The following is a 23,541-nucleotide window of genomic DNA, read 5'->3' as shown; positions in this document are numbered from 1 at the left end:
TTGAAGAAATAATAGCTGAGAACTTCCCTGAACTGGGGAAGGAAAAAGGCATTGAAATCCAAGAGGCACAGAGAACTCCCTTCAGACGTAACTTGAATCGATCTTCTGCACGACATATCATAGTGAAACTGGCAAAATACAAGGATAAAGAGAAAATTCTGAAAGCAGCAAGGGGTAAACGTGCCCTCACATATAAAGGGAGACCTATAAGACTCGTGACTGATCTCTCTTTTGAAACTTGGCAGGCCAGAAAGAATTGGCACGAGATTTTCAGGGTGCTAGACAGAAAAAATATGCAGCCGAGAATCCTTTACCCAGCAAGTCTGTCATTTAGAATAGAAGGAGAGATAAAGGTTTTCCCAAACAAACAAAAACTGAAGGAATTTGTCACCACTAAACCAGCCCTACAAGAGATCCTAAGGGGGACCCTGTGAGACAAAGTCCCAGAGACATCACTACAAGCATAAAACATACAGACATCACAATGACTCTCAACCCGTATCTTTCTATAATAACACTGAATGTAAATGGATTAAATGCACCAACCAAAAGACATAGGGTATCAGAATGGATAAAAAAACAAGACCCATCTATTTGCTGTCTACAAGAGACTCATTTTAGACCTGAGGACACCTTTAGATTGAGAGTGAGGGGATGGAGAACTATTTATCATGCGACTGGAAGCCAAAAGAAAGCTGGAGTAGCCATACTTATATCAGACAAACTAGACTTTAAAGGCTGTAACAAGAGATGAAGAAGGACATTATATAATAGTTACAGGGTCTATCCATCAGGAAGAGCTAACAATGATAAATGTCTATGCGCCGAATACCGGAGCCCCCAAATATATAAAACAATTACTCATAAACATAAGCAACCTTATTGATAAGAATGTGGTAATTGCAGGGGACTTTAACACCCCACTTACAGAAATGGACAGATCATCTAGACACACGATCAATAAAGAAACAAGGGCCCTGAATGAGACATTGGATCAGATGGACTTGACAGATATATTTAGAACGCTGCATCCCAAAGCAACAGAATATACTTTCTTCTCGAGTGCACATGGAACATTCTCCAAGATAGATCATATACTGAGTCACAAAACAGCCCTTCATAAGTTTACAAAAATTGAAATTATACCATGCATACTTTCAGACCACAATGCTATGAAGCTTGAAATCAACCACAGGAAAAAGTCTGGAAAACCTCCAAAGGCATGGAGGTTAAAGAACACCCTACTAACGAATGAGTGGGTCAACCAGGCAATTAGAGAAGAAATTAAAAAATATATGGAAACAAACGAAAATGAAAATACAACAATCCAAACGCTTTGGGACGCAGCGAAGGCAGTCCTGAGAGGAAAATACATTGCAATCCAGGCCTATCTCAAGAAACAAGAAAAATCCCAAATACAAAATCTAACAGCACACCTGAAGGAACTAGAAGCAGAACAGCAAAGGCAGCCTAAACCCAGCAGAAGAAGAGAAATAATAAAGATCAGAGCAGAAATAAACAATATAGAATCTAAAAAAACTGTAGAGCAGATCAACGAAACCAAGAGTTGGTTTTTTGAAAAAATAAACAAAATTGACAAACTTCTAGCCAGGCTTCTCAAAAAGAAAAGGGAAATGACCCAAATAGATAAAATCATGAATGAAAATGGAATTATTACAACCAATCCCTCAGAGATACAAACAATTATCAGGGAATACTATGAAAAATTATATGCCAACAAATTGGACAACCTGGAAGAAATGGACAAATTCCTGAACACCCACACTCTTCCAAAACTCAATCAGGAGGAAACAGAAAGCTTGAACAGACCCATAACCCGCGAAGAAATTGAATCGGTTATCAAAAATCTCCCAACAAATAAGAGTCCAGGACCAGATGGCTTCCCAGGGGAGTTCTACCAGACGTTTAAAGCAGAGATAATACCTATCCTTCTCAAGCTATTCCAAGAAATAGAAAGGGAAGGAAAACTTCCAGACTCATTCTATGAAGCCAGTATTACTTTGATTCCTAAACCAGACAGAGACCCAGTCAAAAAAGAGAACTACAGGCCAATATCCCTGATGAATATGGATGCAGAAATTCTCAATAAGATACTAGCAAATCGAATTCAACGGCATATAAAAACAATTATTCACCATGATCAAGTGGGATTCATTCCTGGGATGCAGGGCTGGTTCAACATTCGCAAATCAATCAATGTGATACATCACATTAACAAAAAAAAAGAGAAGAACCATATGATCCTGTCAATCGATGCAGAAAAGGCCTTTGACAAAATCCAGCACCCTTTCTTAATAAAAACCCTTGAGAAAGTCGGGATAGAAGGAACATACTTAAAGATCATAAAAGCCATTTATGAAAAGCCCACAGCTAACATCATCCTCAACGGGGAAAAACTGAGAGCTTTTTCCCTGAGATCAGGAACACGACAAGGATGCCCACTCTCACCGCTGCTGTTTAACATAGTGCTGGAAGTTCTAGCATCAGCAATCAGACAACAAAAGGAAATCAAAGGCATCAAAATTGGCAAAGACGAAGTCAAGCTTTCGCTTTTTGCAGATGACATGATATTATACATGGAAAATCCGATAGACTCCACCAAAAGTCTACTAGAACTGGTACATGAATTCAGCAAAGTTGCAGGATACAAAATCAATGTACAGAAATCAGTTGCATTCTTATACACTAACAATGAAGCAACAGAAAGACAAATAAAGAAACTGATCCCATTCACAATTGCACCAAGAAGCATAAAATACCTAGGAATAAATCTAACCAAAGATGTAAAGGATCTGTATGCTAAAAACTATAGAAAGCTTATGAAGGAAATTGAAGAAGATTTAAAGAAATGGAAAGACATTCCCTGCTCATGGATTGGAAAAATAAATATTGTCAAAATGTCAATACTACCCAAAGCTATCTACACATTCAATGCAATCCCAATCAAAATTGCACCAGCATTCTTCTCAAAACTAGAACAAGCAATCCTAAAATTCATATGGAACCACAAAAGGCCCCGAATAGCCAAAGGAATTTTGAAGAAGAAGACCAAAGCAGGAGGCATCACAATCCCAGACTTTAGCCTCTACTACAAAGCTGTCATCATCAAGACAGCATGGTATTGGCACAGAAACAGACACATAGACCAATGGAATAGAATAGAAACCCCAGAACTAGACCCACAAACGTATGGCCAACTCATCTTTGACAAAGCAGGAAAGAACATCCAATGGAAAAAAGACAGCCTCTTTAACAAATGGTGCTGGGAGAACTGGACAGCAACATGCAGAAGGTTGAAACTAGACCACTTTCTCACACCATTCACAAAAATAAACTCAAAATGGATAAAGGACCTGAATGTGAGACAGGAAACCATCAAAACCTTAGAGGAGAAAGCAGGAAAAGACCTCTCTGACCTCAGCCGTAGCAATCTCTTACTCGACACATCCCCAAAGGCAAGGGAATTAAAAGCAAAAGTGAATTACTGGGACCTTATGAAGATAAAAAGCTTCTGCACAGCAAAGGAAACAACCAACAAAACTAAAAGGCAACCAACGGAATGGGAAAAGATATTCGCAAATGACATATCGGACAAAGGGCTAGTATCCAAAATCTATAAAGAGCTCACCAAACTCCACACCCGAAAAACAAATAACCCAGTGAAGAAATGGGCAGAAAACATGAAGAGACACTTCTCTAAAGAAGACATCCGGATGGCCAACAGGCACATGAAAAGATGTTCAGCGTCGCTCCTTATCAGGGAAATACAAATCAAAACCACACTCAGGTATCACCTCATGCCAGTCAGAGTGGCCAAAATGAACAAATCAGGAGACTATAGATGCTGGAGAGGATGTGGAGAAACGGGAACCCTCTTGCACTGTTGGTGGGAATGCAAGTTGGTGCAGCCGCTCTGGAAAGCAGTGTGGAGGTTCCTCAGAAAATTAAAAATAGACCTACCCTATGACCCAGCAATAGCACTGCTAGGAATTTATCCAAGGGATACAGGAGTACTGATGCATAGGGCCACTTGTACCCCAATGTTCATAGCAGCACTCTCAACAATAGCCAAATTATGGAAAGAGCCTAAATGTCCATCAACTGATGAATGGATAAAGAAATTGTGGTTTATATACACAATGGAATATTACGTGGCAATGAGAAAAAATGAAATATGGCCTTTTGTAGCAACGTGGATGGAACTGGAGAGTGTGATGCTAAGTGAAATAAGCCATACAGAGAAAGACAGATACCATATGTTTTCACTCTTATGTGGACCCTGAGAAATTAACAGGAACCCATGGGGGAGGGGAAGGAAAAAAAAACAAAACAGGTTAGAGTGGGAGAGAGCCAAAGCATAAGAGACTCTTAAAAACTGAGAACAAACTGAGGGTTGATGGGGGGTGGGAGGGAGGAGAGGGTGGGTGATGGGTACTGAGGAGGGCACCTTTTGGGATGAGCACTGGGTGTTGTATGGAAACTAATTTGTCAATAAATTTCATATAAAAAAAATAAATAAAAATAAATAAATAAATAAATAAATAAATAAATAAATAAATAAATGCACCTTCAATCAATACACCTTCAATAACAGAAAAGAGGAGAGAAAAAGGAACATAGAACAGGAGTTACAAATACAGCATAAAAAATATATTAGATTTAAGGCACAGTATTACAGTAATTACATTAAATGTACTTGACCTAAATGCTTTAATTAAAAGACCAGTTGTCAGCTGAATTTTAACAATCAACTATACTTTTGGGTGGTTCAGTCAGTGGAGCATCCAACTCTTGATTTCAGCTCAAGTTATGATCTAACGGTTTGCGGGTTCAAGCTTGTGTCCGGTTCTGCACTGGCAGCACGAAGCATGTTTGGGATTCTCTTTATTTCCTTCTCTCTCTGCCTCTCCCCTACTTGCTCTTTCTCTCTCTCAAATAAATAAATAAAACTTTTTTTTAATTAAAAAAATTTTCTTTTAAAAATCAACTATACTTTTTAAAACAAACAACCCACTTGTTAAATATAAGGAGATTTAAAAGATTTAGAATAAAAGGATTTAAAAAATCATTCAAACTTAAAGAAGGCTGAAATAGTAATATTTAATCTTAAATAGAATTTAAGATTAAAAGACTCAGTAGAGATAAGGTGACTTATGGTGATGCAAGTTTAATTCAACTGTGAGCTATAATAAATATACATTACCCCAAAACATATGAAGGCAAAATACTCAGAACTATGAAGAGAAATAAAAAAATTCATAAATATCATGGGAGCTTTTAATGCCTCTGAATAATTTATACTACAAGCAGATTAAGAAAAACAACAAGGATATAGAAAATGTGAACAACATGATTAAGAAAATTGATTTAATGGATGTATTATAGAGTACTACACCCAGCTGCAGGGCCCTTTCTTTTCAAATACACATGAAATATATAAAGCATGCATAGTTATGAAAAAGTTTTAACAAATTTTGAAGGATTGCAACCTTATGGAGTACATTCTCTGACTTAAGTGAATTGTCTAATAATAAAAAGATAACTAGGAAATCCATTTATACTTACATATTTAACAATATACTTAGAATACCTCAGAGGTCAAAGAAGAATCGTGTTGGAAATTAGAAAATTTTCTAATAATGAAAGCAATGCTATATTTTAAATCTTATGTAGGTAAAGTCATACTTGGAAAGAAATCTGAAGAGCTGAAATTAATAAAATAGAAAATTCATAATGCAATATTGGTGTATAATCACTAAAATTCAGTCTGAAAGACTGAATAAAACTGGTAAATCCCTGCTAGGATTAATCAAGGGAAAAAAAAAAGAAAAAGGAGAGAGAGCGAGAAAAGGCATAGATAACCAAAATCAAGAATGAAAAAGGAGATCTCACTATACAGATCTTATACCAAATACCAACAGACACCATTTATAAGAATAAAGGCCAGTCTCACCATGAACATAGATCTAAAATTCCCCTTCAAATTTTAGCAAGCCAAATCTAATAATATATTCAAAATTAATCATTATAGCAAAATGGATTTATTCTGAAAATACAAAGCAGTTTAATATTCAAAATGCAATGAATATAATTTGTATTAAAACTTGTTAAAAGAGATATCAAATGATCTTCAGAAAAGAAAGCATCTGATAAGATTAACTATCCATTCATGATTTTTAAAAACTCTTTGCAAGCCAACACTAAAAGAGAGTGAGAAGGATATATATCAGAAGCCTACAGAAAGTATCATACTCAATGGTGAAACAAAAAGCATTTCCCTTGAGTTCATGAATAAGAAAAATCATTCCTACTTCTGTTTATTATTGTCTTATGGGAACTAACCAGTGCAGTAGAGAAAAGATACAGGAAAGACATCAAACAAATAAATAACATATACCTTCTTATTCATAGATGATATGGTTATATATGTCAAAAATTCAAAAGAATCTATAGGTGAGTTTTTTAATTAGGATGAGTTATGTTGGGGTGCCTGGGTGGCTCAGTTGGTTGAGCGGCCAACTTCGGCTCAGGTCATGATCTCGTGGTCCACGAGTTCGAGCCCTGGATGGGGCTCTGTGCTGACAGTTCAGAGCCTGGAGCCTGCTTCAGATTCTGTGTCTCCCTCTCTCTCTGACCCTCCCCAACTCAAGCTCTGTCTCTCTGTCAAAAATAAACAAACATTAAAAAAAAAAAAAATTTAGAATGAGTTATGTTGCTAGCCAAAGCAAAAGATAAGCAAACAAAAAATCAAAAACATTTTATTCCTATAAATAAGCCAAAAAATAGTTACAAAATGCATTTTTAAGAAATATATTATTTATAAAGCATAAAAAACAAAATACTTTAAGAATGGACTAATAAAAGATGTGCAGGGTCTCTTGTAGAAAACTGTAGAAAAGCATCAAGAGATTATATGTTGTAAAAGTATTATATCTCCCCATATTGATCTGTAGACTCAATGGAATTCTAACCAAATCTCAGAAGACCAGGTATAGCCAAGACACTGAAAGAGAACAAAGTAGCAAACTGGTTTTACTGCATAACAATAATAAAACTTTATTCTGATAAAACTATAATAATTAAAAGGCAGTGTGGTATTGGTGCTAGGCTGAATGAGAAGACCAGTAGAACAGGATACCCCAGAAACAAATGGATGCATTAATAGGTGCTTATTTTATTAGGAGGAAGAAAAGTTGTCACTGCAAAACAGCGTGGAAAGAACAGTCTTTTCAATAAACAATGCTGGGAATATGGGGGGAAAAATCAATTGAAGACACGTATATAAACTCCCATTTCATACTGTACTAAAAAAAGGTATTCAGGGGCGCCTGGGTGGCTCAGTCGGTTAAGCGTCCGACTTCAGCTCAGGTCATGATCTCGGGGTCCGTGAGTTCAAGCCCGGCGTCGGGCTCTGGGCTGATGGCTCAGAGCCTGGAGCCTGCTTCCGATTCTGTGTCTCCCTCTCTCTCTGCCCCTCCCCCGTTTATGCTCTGTCTCTCTCTGTCTCAAAAATAAATAAACATTAAAAAAAAATTTTTTTAATAAAAAAAGGTATTCAGATAGATTATTAAGCGAAATGGAAAAGTTAAAACCAGAAAGCATACCTTAAAAAATAGAAGATAGAAGAATATCATCATGGCCTTGGAGTATAGTTTTATTAGGTCACAACAATCTCAAGCATAAAGGAAAAGATTGATAAATTTGGCTAAAACTTTCTAATAATGAAAATGAAAGACACCAAAAAAACACCATTAAGAGTAAAAAGCAAGACAGTGTGTGAGAGAAGATATTTATAACACACATAAAAGAGTGTGTAAATATATAAAAACTCCCACAAATCATTAAAAAAAATGTAGAAATTCCAGTGGGAAAATGCATAAAAAATTTAAATAGGCACTAGACAAAAGATCAAATGGCTAATAAACATGAAAATATGCTTAACTCATTAATAACTGAGATACAAAATAAAATCACAATAAAATACTACCATGTATCTACTGGCAAGTATAATAATATCAAATGTTGATGAGGTTGTGGAGTAGTGGAAACTCATTACATGCTGGTGGGTGTGTACATTGGTACAATTTGGAAAACCATTATCTGTTGAGTTGGAGATTGTATTCTGTGTGATCTAACAATTTTGCTCTTAAAGTGTACCCAGAAATATGCACATGTGCACCAGAAGCCATTACAGGAATGTTCTTAGCACTATTTATAATAATGAAAAATTAGAAACAACTCCTATCCATTAACAGTAGAATAAATAATGGTATATTCATATAATGGAAAAATATATACTTACAAAAAGGAATGAAGACAACTATAACCAGTAGTATAGATGAATCTTATAAACATTGAAAGGGAAAAGCCAACACTGAAAACTATGTATTGTAAGATTCCACTTATATAAAGTTCAAAAAAAGGTAAAATTAAATTGGTTTTTAGGAATGCCCATTTGATAAAACAATAAGGAAAAGTATGACTATGATTACCATAAAAATCAAGTATTTAGAGGGCTGGAGGGAAGAATATGTGATAGGAAAAGGGAATGCACAGAGGGGCTTCCTGGGATGTTGGCAATGAATTTCTTTATCTAGGTAGTAGCTGCATGGTAATTTGCTTAATAATAATTAAGCTAATATGCATATTATGCACTTTTCTGCATTTGTGGCTTTTTTCACCATTTAGAAAAGATTTTAAAATATATATATACCTACATAGATACATATTATATACCTACATACATACGCAAATAGTAGTTATAAAGAAAGATGGTCCTTAGGCAGAATGGTGTTAATAAATGGTGCTGGGCTGTCTGCTTTGGCAGACTGCCTTGCTGATCTTCCTTAATAAGGCTATTGAAGCCTCCCACATATATATGTATATGATTAAAGTCAAACTGTGAGAGGAGAGATCTATAAATTTTAATCTTGACGGATTTAAAATTTTCTAAATGCCTTCGATCTTATTCTTTAGGCAGAAAGTTGTTTTTCATCTCATTTGGTGGTTTGGCCAAATGAAATTTTTATGGTGACCTTCAGTCAATTTTATGCCATAGAATTACCTGTAACCTTTCTTGTAATATGTCAAAATAACAAAGTTTTTCTTATATGTTTTCTCCTTTACTATCTTCACTTCTATCTTATAATCGTGCAGCAAATTGAATGATACCTTTGAAAACTTGTTTCTGGACTATCCTTAGTATATCACCCTTGGTTTTCCTTATGTGCAAAGGAGACATTTAAATTGGGATTTGTATAATTCAAGGTTTTTAGGAATTTTAAGGTTTTTTTTTTTTTAACATGGCTTTGATTCTAGTCACCACACATTTCTAGCCCTAGCATTCTGTAACCAAGGAAACGCCCTACTTTCAGCATAGCACAGTACAAGTGTACCTTTTAAAAAAATATTCCAGTTTGAATATTCTGTGTATTCTGGAGATAATATTCTAAAGATTATCAGTGATCCTGGTGTTAGGGGGAAATGAAACCTAAATTTTATATCTTAAAATTGCCCGAAAGAAAATGTCAAGTATAAAAAAGGTCTTTGTTTCTCCCAAATAATAATAACCTGAAGCTGCCATTGCTGTATATGTGCACATATACAGCTTAGGGAAACCAATGGCTAAAATAAAATCCAACTGAAAAATAAAATTTAAGTTTAAAAATTTCTATGTAGCAAGTTTCTAAGGTCAGTTCATCTACATTTATTGTAAGCTGTATAAATATACCCAGAGCATTTAGGTAGACCAGTTTAGGTTAAAATACAAAGATGAAAGAGGTATGTCTACTCTAATGAGGGAGATAGATATGGATATGAATATAAAACCTGCAAATAACAAAGTTCTATAATAAAAAAAAAGTTATTAGGGGTGCAAACAATTTGATAAGAGTAGAACTTACTATGAAGAGAATTTTTAACAATATAATTGGGATGTAAATTTTTCTGTTAAAATACCTTCACACTGTTGGTTATCAGAAAGCTCAAAAGTTATTTTTTTCTTTCAACTTTTATTACGGAAATTTTAAAACCTATTCAGATGTAGTGAGAATATAGTCTAATGAACCACCAAAGATCCATCACCCAAGCAAACTTGAAATTAATGAAAACCTGAAGTCCTTTTTCAAAACATGGCTTTTAAAGTTCCGAAAGTTACAGATTTATTAACTGCCTTAGAAAAGTAACATCTAGGGGCACCTAGGTGTCTCAGTCTGTAGAGCGTCCGACTTCAGCTCAGGTCATGATCTCATGGTTCGTGGGTTTGAGCTCCATGTAGGGCTCTGTGCTGACAGCTCAGAGCCTGGAGCCTGCTTCAGGTTCTATGTCTCCCTCTCTCTCTTCCCCTCCCCCACTCACACTCTGTCTCTCTCAAAAAAAATAAATAAACATTTTAAAAATTAGAAAAATAACATCTATACAAGTATGAATCCAAATATATATGTATGGTATAGTTTGAAATTTACTAATAGCTCTTTACTTTTCAATAACTTTCTATTCACATGCCATTAGTGAGTATATTTTTACTTTATATAACAGCATATGTGTTTTATTTTAAACAGTGTACTTAATAGTATTACCTTTTTAAAACATGAGCATAATATCTACAATAACAGTGGAGTGCTATTACTTTCCTTCAAAGCTGAGAATCAATTTGTTTAGGGGCTGCAGACATTGCAAAAAGTGCCCTAATGTCAAGTAAAAAAGAAAATTGAAATAAAACTTTTGTGTATATAAGCTGCACTGTCAGATAGTTCCTTTTGAAACTCAAATCTTCAAACATGTATTATGTAATCATGCATTTTCTTGATTTCTTATAAGTCTTCATAATAGGTTGCTTATACCAGAACTTCTGTTTCATCTCAAGTTTTGGTTATTTTGTTCACATTATTTTTTAGATGCTATTAAACTACAGCTGGTGGAAGCAGGCCTGGTAGAATGTCTACTAGAGATTGTTCAGGAGAAAGTGGATAGTGAAAAAGAGGATGATATTGCTGAGCTCAAAACTGCTTCAGATCTAATGGTTTTATTACTTCTTGGAGGTGAGTTATAATTTAAGTCAACCTAAGAACATGATTATTAGATTTTTTTTTAACGTATTGTCTCTTTTGTGAACACTATATATATTAGGCATTTTCTCATTTTCCTGCCTCATTTAATCCTGGTGTGATGATTTGAAACCTTAAACACATCATGAAGAGAACTAGAGATAGTGAACCTGGAAAAGGAGTTTTCACTATCTTACAATATTCAAAGAGCTGTCATAGGACAACTGTGGCACTAAAAGCTAGAGGGCTACTTGGGACTTAGACTAGAAAAATCCTAAACTCTTTTATAAAAAGAGTCATTACTTGTCCTTTTATGAAATATCATTTCTGAAGTATATAGTTATCCAGTTGGATATTCATTTAGGAATATGGATTTGTTGCTCTATATGCTTTTCCTTTTATCTATTTGTTTCATTTACTTCCAGATGAATCCATGCAGAAATTATTTGAAGGAGGAAAAGGTAATGTGTTTCAAAGGGTGCTGTCCTGGATTCCATCAAATAACCACCAGCTACAGCTTGCTGGAGCACTGGCCATTGCAAATTTTGCCAGAAATGGTAAGCATCTCATATTATCCTTTTTAAATCAGATGTTCTATTTTGTTTTTGTTTTTGTTCACCGTTACATGTACTAAAACGAATATTTCAGAAGTTAGTATGAAGTGTACTGCTACCTTAATTTTTTTGAGATACGAAATACTTAGTGTTTTTTTGTTTTTGTTTTTGTTTTTTTAAAGTAAGCTCTGCTTACCAACATGGGGTTGAGCTCACTACCCCAAGATCAAAATTCACATGCTATACCAGCTGAGCCAGCCAGGCACCCCTACTTAGTGCTCTTTCTAGCAAATTACATATTTTGTGCAATTTAACTAAGTCCTGGTATTTTAAAGATCATGAATAGTGATTGTAAAGTCCTTCTTTGAGTACTCTGTACTTTAGAGATCAGTAAATTTGAGTCCCATTCTAATATCCTCTTACCTGGGAGGATATGCTCTCTTGCCTGGTGATTGTTTTTTTAAGTTTTTATTTACTTATTTTGAGAGATAGAGAACGAACAGGGGAGGGGAAGAAAGAGAGGGGGGAACAGAGGATCCAAAGCGGGCTTTGTGCTGACAGCAGAGTGCCTGATGTGGGGCCCAAACCCATGAACCATGAGATCATGACCCAGACTGAAGTCAGTTGCTTAACCAACTGAACCACCTAGGTGCCCTGCCTGGTGATTTTTTAATTTAATAATGTGAGTATTATTTGTAGGGTTATTGTGCCTTATTTATCCTTTTATGCCTACTGAACTTAAGTACGAGTAATCAGTCCTCTCATTTAGAGTAGAATATTTAATTTGGTTTAATAACATTTCCGAGGCACCAGACCTTCATGTTCCTTTCTGAAGTCTGGAACTTCTGTTCAGTCTAGAAACTTATACTGTGTCTAGGAAAATCGGTTCTTGTTTTTAGCTCGAATTTATTCTAATGTGAATTGTATATCATAATGGATGGCTTATTTCGTTTTTACTTCCTTACTTCTGAGGATGATCATTCACTCCTTAGTGATGTAATTAGGAATAGTAAAATATTGGTAATTGTTGAAGGTAAATGTGGAGTAGTGAGTGGTTCATTATAATATTCTCTCTGCTTTATACATACATATTTCAAAAGTTTTGTCATTGAAAAATAAACATCAGCCATGATAACAAAATATAGAGTACTGTCACTGTAACATTGGCAGGACTTAGGCCTACTTGACTATAAATGAAAATTATTGGTAGACATTTTAAGCATGTGGTTTCTATTTACTCATCTAATATATTGTCAGGCTCTATGCTAGAGATTTTTCTGGTCATGACTTCTCACTCAATAAAGAAAAAAATCTATAAATCTGATGGGAGAAGTATTGGAATTCATCTTATTTTCATGTAGTTCCATTTTCCCTAATGTATAATGGACAATTGATAGGCATCACTATTATAAAATATTTATAGGTATTTGTAAAGAGGAAAGGAAAAAATGCTTTTGTTTTGTTCAGATGGAAATTGTATCCATATGGTAGACAATGGAATTGTAGAAAAACTTATGGATTTACTGGACAGACATGTAGAAGATGGAAATGTAACTGTGCAGCATGCAGCATTAAGTGCCCTCAGAAATCTGGCCATTCCAGGTAAGACTTAAAAATGGTGAACAACTATGTAAGAAATAAGATCTATTGTTTTGGGAAGGTGTTTATTTTATGTGATTTGTGGACCTGCCCTGACCAAGAAAAAAAATCTTCAAATTATTTATATTTTTCTCACTAATAAATGGAGATATATCAAATAAGTTTTCTAAGACTATACAGGTATAATTGTTGTATTTGTTCAGATCATGCAAATATTCTGTTACCTTTTGTAAACTCCTAGATTTTCATCATATTGTATGGTTAAGCTTTTTTAAGCATCTTCAGTTGAGGTAGGATAATAGCATCATTTAAGAGAGTCCCTATAAGAATGACTTTTAAGGGGGGTTTCCCCTTCTATATAAGCAGACATAATTTTTAAAAATAGCCTTAATGTGTCTTTGGATTAAAGACACTTTGAGCCATGAAATCACATTATCATGGTAAATAGTACAGGAGATAGTTAAAGCTATTATTCTACTTTCTAAAAATAAATTTCTGATTAGGTAAAATAGTATAACTGTATGATGATACAATCTATAAGATATCAATTTGGTTCATATAACAGATTAATATTGCTTATTAATGTCTATAACATCTATAGTAACACAATTGGATCAAGAACACAGGTAAAAAGAAACATTTATTAAGCCTGAGGAATTGTGCTTTTTGTAAATAAGAAGACAACATTGTCAGAGTTCCTTTTCAAATTGTTTAAGTGTTTTGAGATTAGGTTTAAAAAGCCAGTATGTATGATTTTGTATGTTATGCTCCTATAGACAAACAAGATAATTACCCTCACCCCCAGTCCCATTCTTAAAACACAGAAAAGCAACATGACCTTTAAATAGAAAAATGTAACATGGGGCCTTAAAAATAGTAAGACAATAAATGTATATTGAACTGAATGACTATCATCAAGAATGCTAGCACCATTTTAACTATATTCTTTTTCCTCTCTCTCTCTCTCTCTCTCTCTAGTTGTAAATAAAGCAAAGATGTTATCAGCTGGAGTCACCGAGGCAGTTTTGAAATTCCTTAAGTCCGAAATGCCCCCAGTTCAGTTCAAACTTCTGGGAACGTTGAGAATGTTAATAGATGCACAAGGTAAAAGAAATGCTTTCCCAAGGTACATTTTTGGTATGATAGTCAGTGTGCCTTAGTTGAAAAGGACTTGTTTTTAGCTTTGAGAATTATGTAATCATAAAGATAAATGGCAAATAAAAGGCAAAAAGAGATTGGTTTTAGAGCTCCATTCATTAATCCCCATGCTTGGTTATAATTGACTTTAAATGGAAATTATATTGCATCTCTTTATTGTACATATAATCCTGGTTTATCACTGATTCATTAGCAGTTCTGAAAGGTTTTTATGTTTATTTCATACCCATTTTTACTTTGTCTTAAGAATCATGTTTCAATATACTGACAGTCAAAATTTTTTTTAATTTGTTTGGCAGACAGGGAGATCATTTTTCTGTTTACAGAAACAATCATGAAAACCACTGCTTGGAATGACACGTTTATTTACTTATTTCTAAATTCTAAACCTTTGTCTGTATTGATTCCTCAGAGTCCTTCTGATACTCTTTGTTGTATTTTGCCAGAGTACTAACAGACTACCAGGCTGAACCACAAGAGTATAAAATTGTATTTTTGTATTTTGTATGAAAGTCCACCACTTTATAGAAAAAGCTAAACAGTCCATCAGATACGGAGTATTCGCGGTTCTTAATAAAATCATTGTGCTGTGGTTTTAGATGTATAGTTTCCTTTTGCACTCTTACAGTCCGTGCCAGGTACTTCAGTTGGTTGCCTATCAGTGATTGCTTCTTTTGTGGTTTGCCTTCTTTCCTATAGCAGAAGCTGCTGAACAACTGGGAAAGAATGTTAAATTAGTGGAGCGTTTGGTGGAATGGTGTGAAGCCAAAGATCATGCTGGTGTGATGGGGGAGTCAAACAGACTGCTGTCTGCCCTCATACGACACAGTAAATCAAAAGTAAGTTCCAGAGGAAACCATTTGCTGGAAAACCTGCAAGTGGCCCCTTTGGAAACTCAATATCATAGACCCTATAAATAAGCTTGCATTTCACTATTTATATATAAATACATTACAGGTGTACCTCAGAAATATATAGGTTCAGTTCCAGAACACTGCAGTAAAGTGAAAATGCAGTAAAGCAAGTCAAATGAACATTTTGGTTTCCTAATGTATATAAAGTTGTGTTTACACTATATTGTAGTCTCTTTTTAAATTTTTTTTTCAACGTTTATTTATTTTTTGGGGGACAGAGAGAGACAGAGCATGAACGGGGGAGGGGCAGAGAGAGAGGGAGACACAGAATCGGAAACAGGCTCCAGGCTCTGAGCCATCAGCCCAGAGCCTGAGGCGGGGCTCGAACTCACGGACCGCGAGATCGTGACCTGGCTGAAGTCGGACGCTTAACCGACTGCGCTACCCAGGCGCCCCTATTGTAGTCTCTTAAGTGTGCAATAACATGTTTTAAAAAATCATTTTTATGCCTTCATTAAAAAAACACTTTATGCCTAAAAATGCTAACCGTCATCTGAGCTTTCAGTGAGTTGTCAATCACTGATCGTACATCACCATAACAAACATAATAATAATGAAAAAGTTTGAAATTTTGTGAGAATTACCAAAAGGTGATGCAGGCATAAAGTGAGCAAATGCTGTTGGAAAAATGGCTGACGGACTTGCTTAACACGGGGCTGCTACAAACCTTCAGTTTGTAAAAAACACAGTATCTGTGAAACACAATAATAAAATGAAGTGCAGTGAAATGAGGGATGCCTGTGATCCAGAATTCTGAAAAAAGAACTGAAAATTGAGGCTTTTAATTAGTTCTAGTCCATCATAGTTAAGAGTAAGGCTTTGGAATCAGACAGAGGAGTTCAGGTAGTATCCCCACTATTTACTTGGTCAAGTGCCTTTCACATCTCAGTGTATTAAACCTGGGGTGATACCCACCCGAAAGTGTTGTGAGAATGATTCAGTGAGATCACCTATATGAAGTACTCAACTAGAATGTAGGACAAAGTAAGCACTCAGTAAATGGAACCACCATAAATGTTGATGTTATTATTTTTACCACTATCCTCAGTGTAAAATATCTTCTGTGTACCAAGCACTGACCAAGCTAGCTAATGATATTAAAAATTAAATGATATCTAGATAGTATATGGTGCCCTGAACTCACAGAGTTGGATGAAATCCATTCTCATAGCAGTGTCCAATCTAGTATGTGTCTGACATGTGGTTGATAACCTGTTTTTGTTCAGTGAATGACTAAATGAATTATTTTAAAGATCATAATGGTGGGAAGCTAAGCCAGCTGATTTAGTATCTGTATTATATACCTTTTATTTTTTTTAAGCCTGTTATCCAGAGTGAGCCTTTTGACCATTTCACTTATGTCCATGGGAAAATGCATCACAACTTCTTAACCTAATCTTGGAACTAAATTCATTAAACTGTTAGACTAAATTGAGAGTTGAGGCTTTTCTGCTAATATTTATCACAGGGTTCCCTTTCCCTCATCTAAACCCCTACTCTCCCCTCCCCCAACAAAAAAGCTTTCCGGTACCCATTAAGCATGTGCTTTAAAAAGACAAGAGCAACATTACATGGTACCTTTCTAGGAGTGTGTGTGTGTGTGTGTGGGTGGGTGGGTGGGTGTGGGTGTGTGGGTGTGTGTAACAAAAACAATTTCCCCCATAGAATCTTTTTTTTTATTTCAAGTTTTTATTTAAATTCTAGTTAGTGTAACAAAAGGGACGCCTGGGTGGCTCAGTCGGTTAAGCATCTAACTCTTGATTTCAGCTCAGGTCATAATCTCAGGGTTCATGGGTTCAAGCCCCACATCGGGTTCTGCACTGACAGTGCACAGCTTGCTTGGGATTCTCTCTCTCCCTCTTTCTGCCTCTCCCTCACTTGTGCACTCTTTCTCTCAAAATTAAATAAATGTAAAACAAAATTTTTTTAAAGAAAACAGTTCCCCCCTTGAATATTCCTTTATTTTTTTTTCTTTTCAATTTTTTTTTCAAATTCTAGTTAGTTAACCTATATGGTAAAATTGGTTTTAGGTGTAAAATTTAGTGATTCATCACTTACATACAATAGCCATGATACAAGATTATAACTTTATGGGCACATTATAACTTTATAATTCAGTACCAAATAGACTGGGTTTTGTTTGTTTGGGTTTTTTTTTTTTTTTCATATCTTTCCTACAGTTGAGTGTATATTGCTGCTAAGCAGCAATAGGAACCTTGATTGACATACTTTAATGATCAGAACACAGGTGTGTTCCTTCTGGAGCTCCAGATTAGAATTATTTTCAAATTTCACAAGCATTGAAGTGGAATCTGCGATTCCTTTTGAGCAGTTTTCAGAACATGTTCTATTGAATAATAACCCTAAAGAATATTCCACAAAGAGAAACGGTTGTACGATCAGATTAGTTAGAGAAATAGTTCATTTCTTTTCCCTGCCTTTGAAATTCACAGCACACATTAGCACTACTCTAAAAACAAAACAAAACAAAAAAAAACATCCTTTACTATCGCACAGTGGGTCTTTTTTGCAAGTTGCATCTATTAAATACATTCCACTGAACATACTTTGGAAAATGCTGCTCTGGAATAAGCTTTTAAACACTAGGTTCAAGGGTTTTTTTCTGTTTTTTTGTTTGTTTTTTTTTTTTTACATTCCTGTAGATCCTTAACCAACTGTTGTGAATTATAGCTCTGTCCTTGTGTTATTTTTAAACTTTGAAGATCCTACTCCTTTTAAAGTCACCCTGAATTCTGTCTTAGAGTCCAACCCTCTGAAAGTTTGCACTGACTCACAGGGTTTCACACTAGCTTAGTCATCTCAGCCATATACAGTATATTTCTGCACTTGTGCCAATAGGTAAATTCACATCTTCCTTCAAAAGAGTGCCCTGGACTAGAACTCTTGAGCAACTAGCTGGACCTTCTGATTTAGATATCAAAAACAGAAAATATATTTTGCCTCTACATTAGGAACATAAAAATTACCTCCTGTCAAAGACACTTTTTTCTTTCCTTTGAGAGTGAAACATTCTTCGTCAATTATCAAGCTAAAAACTTGTCTAAACAAATGTTTTTAGTCATTCGCTCATTCATCTGACAAACATTTAAATCCTACACTGAGAAGTAGTTTTTGATGCTACAAAGTTGAGAAAGAAAATTTTTTGTTAGGTGATTCAGTGCCTACACCAATCTGCAATCTTATAAATTACCTTGAACTCAGGCCTATTTCAGAACATTACATTGTAATAATCAGTGTTATTATACAGTTTTCAACAAAGTTTTTAGCAGGAATTTATCTCAGTTTTTAAGGGCATATTGACCGTAAAAGTTAAATATGCAAGACTGTTACATAGATAATTTGCCTTGGTTATGTATGTACCAAAATTTAGCTTTCCATAAGAAAACTTGAGAAACAGGATTGCAAAATAACACATCATTTAAAACTTTGTAAAGCATTAAAGTATGTCCAAAATTTTTGGAGATTTTGCAGATACATCTAGGGTTTAGAAGGATTACCCAGAAAAATATCTTACTATTTCTACAGTTTACTTATTATAAGTGAAATGATTTTAGAAAAGTTAAAATTATTTTTAGATGTGGATATTGAAATTATCTGTAATTCTCCAGACGAACCTCTTTGCTCTGTGGAATGGTGCTGATATCCCTTTTTTTTTTTTAATATCTTGAAGTTTAAAAATGTAACTTTAAAATACATCCATAGAGCCTCTTTAGAACACATTAAGTGACTGCCTGTGCATGGCACTATGATGAATTCAGTACACTTACTTTTGGTTAGACCACAAACGGTCTAACTGCCTGGATTTGAATCATGGCTTTTTACCTCTTAATCGCTGACAATTTTCATAACTTAATCTGAGCTTCAGTTTCTTCGTCTATTAACTGGAGAAAATATCTAGCTAATGGGATTTTCTTTGAGGATAAAAATATGCTAATATCTGTAAGCTACCCTGTATAATGTCCAGCGTGTAGTGGTTGCTCTATAGAGGGCAGCTATCCATATCATTCTCTTTTGTCATATAACGCAAGTACAATGCTTCATTTGTCTTTTTTCCCCCATTCTGTCAGGCACAGTAACTCCATAGCGGACCTACTCAGTAAAACTTACTGAAGTAGGAGGAGAGAGGGCAAGGCATTTAAAAAAAAAAAAATACTTCAATATCTGTTCAAAAAAGTGAGATGGAAAAGGACCTATGCTTGAACTTACGGGGGAGCTATTTGCTTCTGATATACAGTTTCCTTCTTCATTCATGACCTGCCCCTTCTACTACAGTAGACTTTCCAGGGTGAATCACAAAATAAAGGATGAAATAATAGGCCAGGAACCTTCATTAGGTGACTGCATGTGTGTCTATGAATCTCTTGTGGTCTTCTTTGCTCAATAAATTCCTTTGTGATTTTTATAAAATTCTTCACTAATTTTAAGAATTTTATATCTGTTTCAATAAAGTGCCCACCCAGTAAGCAGTGTGTTGAGAGGCTTTCTTTTCATTAGAAGAGACTTTAAAAGATCGTTTTTCACTTACTAAAAGAGGTTGATGAGAAAAAGCTTTGTTGGATGCTAGAACACAACTACCATAAAATCTCAGTACTAGGACCCCATCAGTTTAGATTGTTTGATCTCTAAATGTTGTTTGGGCTCAAAGCAAAGACATTACAGATAGTTTTCTTAAGAATTTATATAAGGTGGAACCATTAAAAAAAAAAAAAACCTTTTTCAGGGTGCCTGGGTGGCTCAATCAGTTAAGCGTCTGACTTTGGCTCAGGCCATGATCTCACGGTTTGTGAGTTCGAGCCCCACATCAGGCTCTGTGCTGACAGCTCAGAGCCTGGAGCCTGTTTCAGATTCTGTGTCTCCCTCTCTCTCTGCCCCTTGCCTGCTCACACACTCTCTCTCAAAAATAAACATTAAAAAAATAAAAATAACCCTTTTTCAAATATTTTAGCAGATTAATTTTAAAAATATTTCTAATTACAGTAGTTTTATACTCTTGAAGCTAATGCAGATGGGGTATTTAATATCTGGCACTTCAAATGACTGAAAGTAGTAAGAACCAAGAAAATTACTTTTAAAAATTCTCTAATTGAGACTTTGCACTAAATCATATTTAAGCCAAGAGTTTTCAGGCAACAAAACTTTGAGATGAAAACAAAAAAATAAATAAATGTGACCATTTTTAAAAATCTAATTTTTGCCATATATTCTTATATGTTCTTTTTATGCAATAACCGTGTAATTATCACACAAACATATGATAACACATTATTCCAGCGTTATAGAAAAAGTCACCAAGATGCAGAGAGGTTCTGTAATTTCCTTGGTCAATGTTGGCACTGGGCTTTTTTCAATCTGGAGCACACTGTCTCCTTTGCCATTGGAGAGGACAGAGCTATAGGTACCATGAGAAATGAGGGAAACAATTTTTTTTTTTAATGTTTATTTTTGAGAGAGTGCATGCACATGAGCACGAAGGGGGGAGGAGCAGAGGGAGGGAGACACAGAATCCAAAGCAGGCTCCAGGCCCTGAGCTGTCAGCATAGAACCTGATGCAGGGACTGAATCCACGAACCTTGAGATCATGACCTGAGCCAACGTTGGACGTTCAACCGACTGAGCCACCCAGGTACCCAAGGGAGACAGAATTTTGATGTAAGTTCTCCTCAAGTCCCTTTGCATGTAATCCAGTTTTGTCAGATCCAACAAAGACATAAAAGCTTAAAAAAACAAGAGACTTTACCTGGATTACCTGGGGAACAACTGCCTGGTGCTGTAATAAATATTTAAAAGGAAGGACTTTTTTTGTTGTTGTTATTCCAAGTCTTACTCTCTTTTGTTAATCCTGTGGTAAGGCAACATTTGGGGCAATCACACTTTTATTTCTTTGGTAGCTTCTGGGACTCCCTATTCCTTGCTATGAACTGCAATGGTCTTTTCCACCTGGGTAATTTAAGTTGTCATCTTTTGATGAATTTATTTAAAGCTAAAAGCTTTTTCCTTTTCTTCTGTGAAGAAAAAAAAATATGGTTAAATGTAATGATTCATACAGGACACTGTCAGGAAACCACTCAATTTAACAATGAATTGACTGACTATAGTGCAGTTTCTTTCTGTTTAAAAGTAAAGTTTATAATTCTTTGATATTTATTTATTGTAGGATGTAATTAAAACCATTGTACAGAGTGGTGGCATCAAGCATCTAGTTACCATGGCAACTAGTGAACATGTAATAATGCAGAATGAAGCCCTTGTTGCTTTGGCACTAATAGCAGCTTTAGAATTGGGTAAGTACCCCAGTGTCAAACGTATTTTCTCCTATTTTTATCTTGGATGAAATGAAGCACAGGAGTGGAATAGAAGTCAGACAAAACCATGACTAGAAGCCTTTTGCTAGTGTGTGTCTGCAACCTAGAGCTAAGAATATAGGAGATCATGTTTTGTAGATTGCGACGACAGCTTTTGCTTTCGGTAACATTTTTAGGCCAATCATTGACTCTTTTAGAGTTTGACTCTTAAATGTTACTTCAAGTTATAGGTACTTAGTGAATACAGAAAACATTTTCAGAAGGCCTCCCAGAGAAATGAAACATTATTTAGAATACAACAGTGGGTTTAGAGTCTGCTACTCTTCCAGTGACCCAGACCTTCTTTTCCATCTCTACTACTGATTCTCTTATCTTCTTCTATCACCATGGTTTCTGTTGCTTTACAGTATTGCCCTCATTCTAAATTTTCACCTTCTGGGTCAGTCTTCTGTGTGTTTTACATTCAGAATTCTGCAAAAGCAGAGTTTAAATCAGTTAATTTCTGTCTAGTATATAACATCCCTCTTGGTCAGAATTCTTCTTGAGAAGCTAGTTCATAGGCATCTAGCTTATGGATAGTAACCTTTGTCCCAGGAACCAATCTCTGATATAGTTAGCTGGGGACAATCAGTCACATGCCTGTGGTTAAGGCCTGAGGCTGCCTTCCACAAAGGAGGACTATAGACTTAGTAGGTTTGTCCTGTCAAAGCCATTTAGATAAACACTGTTAACTGATCACCTCTTAATTTCCAGTGATGACTTATATCCATAATTCTACACAAGAGCAAGTGGACCCACCAACCCCTATCCTAAGGGAGAGGCCAAAACATAAACATCATATATCTTCCTCTAGTGTCACATTTACTCAGATTTTAGATGTGAGAGATTTGGATTTTTTCATCTAAAAGGGTTTTGAATTTTAAAAGTCTTTAAAAAATCACAGGTATAAATAGGATGTAAAATTTTTCTTAATTTTAAAGATAAAACACTTCAAGAAAACATATGCTTATTCTCAGTGACTTGGCCTATAATTAGAGATGCTTTGGAGGTCATTTCGAGTCCTGGATTAGTCATGACTTAACACAGGGTTTGGGTGGAATCAGCCTAGAAGTCCAACCATCTTGGAGGGTTAGGTTGGAGGAGCTATGATGAATGAAGGTGGGAATCATTGAGGACATTGAATACCAAACTGGGTTCATGGCATGATTTTAAATGGTTTAAAGTGATGGGGCAATTTCAGAATAAGCTTGACCACCCAGCCTGGGATGAATCTGGTTTTGTGCCAGTATCTTCCAAACAAGCTGTAATTCCATCACTTCCTGATAGCAGAGCATTTGCCTGAATCTGGTCCCCTTACCGTAGAATTATATAAAAGGCGGTACATACTTTTTTTATTGTTACCTAATGTTTTCTAGGCTCCTTGGGCTTAAGATAATACTTTTTAATACACAACCCACTTTGAAAACCATATTTTTCTAGCCTTGTTTCCTTACAGGTGTTTGATATGATTAAGGAATTACACATCTTTTGTATGATAATAGTATTAAAGCAACCTTTAAGAGTCTTTTTTTTCTTTTTATTTAATTATAAATTCACATGCAGTTTTGTCAAACTAAAAAAAAAATACTACAGAGATCCCTTGTATACTTTGCCCAGTTTCTCCCAATGGTAACATTTTGCAAAACTATAAACAATATTTTAACTATTCATGTAATTTACCAGTCCTACACAGATTTCCCCAGTCGTTTGTGTGCGCTTGTTAAGTTCTATATAGTTTTATGATGTATAGGGTTGTGTATCGACCACCATAGTCAAGCTACTGAATGGCTTAATGCCACAAGGATCCCTCCACTTATAACCACACTCACCTACCTCCTACTCTTACCCCTCACCTTGCTTCTAATCCCTAGAAACCACTAATCTTCCC

The 23,541-nt window shown here is 35.3% G+C and overlaps 1 protein-coding gene across 5 annotated transcripts in view; it reads left to right on the top strand.

The window, feature by feature from the left end:
• RAP1GDS1 (Rap1 GTPase-GDP dissociation stimulator 1) overlaps positions 1-23,541 on the top strand; it is a 177,548-nt gene that overhangs the window by 139,753 nt on the left and 14,254 nt on the right. For 4 of the 5 annotated variants that reach the window (XM_023252919.2, XM_023252921.2, XM_019829186.3 and 1 more), the window contains 6 exons: positions 10,917-11,060; positions 11,492-11,623; positions 13,088-13,222; positions 14,198-14,323; positions 15,077-15,216; positions 21,467-21,593. In XM_023252919.2, coding sequence (XP_023108687.1) covers positions 10,917-11,060; positions 11,492-11,623; positions 13,088-13,222; positions 14,198-14,323; positions 15,077-15,216; positions 21,467-21,593 — 804 coding nt within the window. The remainder of the gene's footprint in view (positions 1-10,916; positions 11,061-11,491; positions 11,624-13,087; positions 13,223-14,197; positions 14,324-15,076; positions 15,217-21,466; positions 21,594-23,541) is intronic. The other variant, XM_023252920.2, reaches the window with a different exon arrangement.

Source organism: Felis catus, chromosome B1 (genome assembly GCF_018350175.1).
Source record: "Felis catus isolate Fca126 chromosome B1, F.catus_Fca126_mat1.0, whole genome shotgun sequence".
Classification (NCBI taxonomy): Eukaryota; Metazoa; Chordata; class Mammalia; order Carnivora; family Felidae; genus Felis; species Felis catus.
Note: the sequence above shows the minus strand (reverse complement) of the source record. Positions and strands in the feature narration are given on the sequence as shown.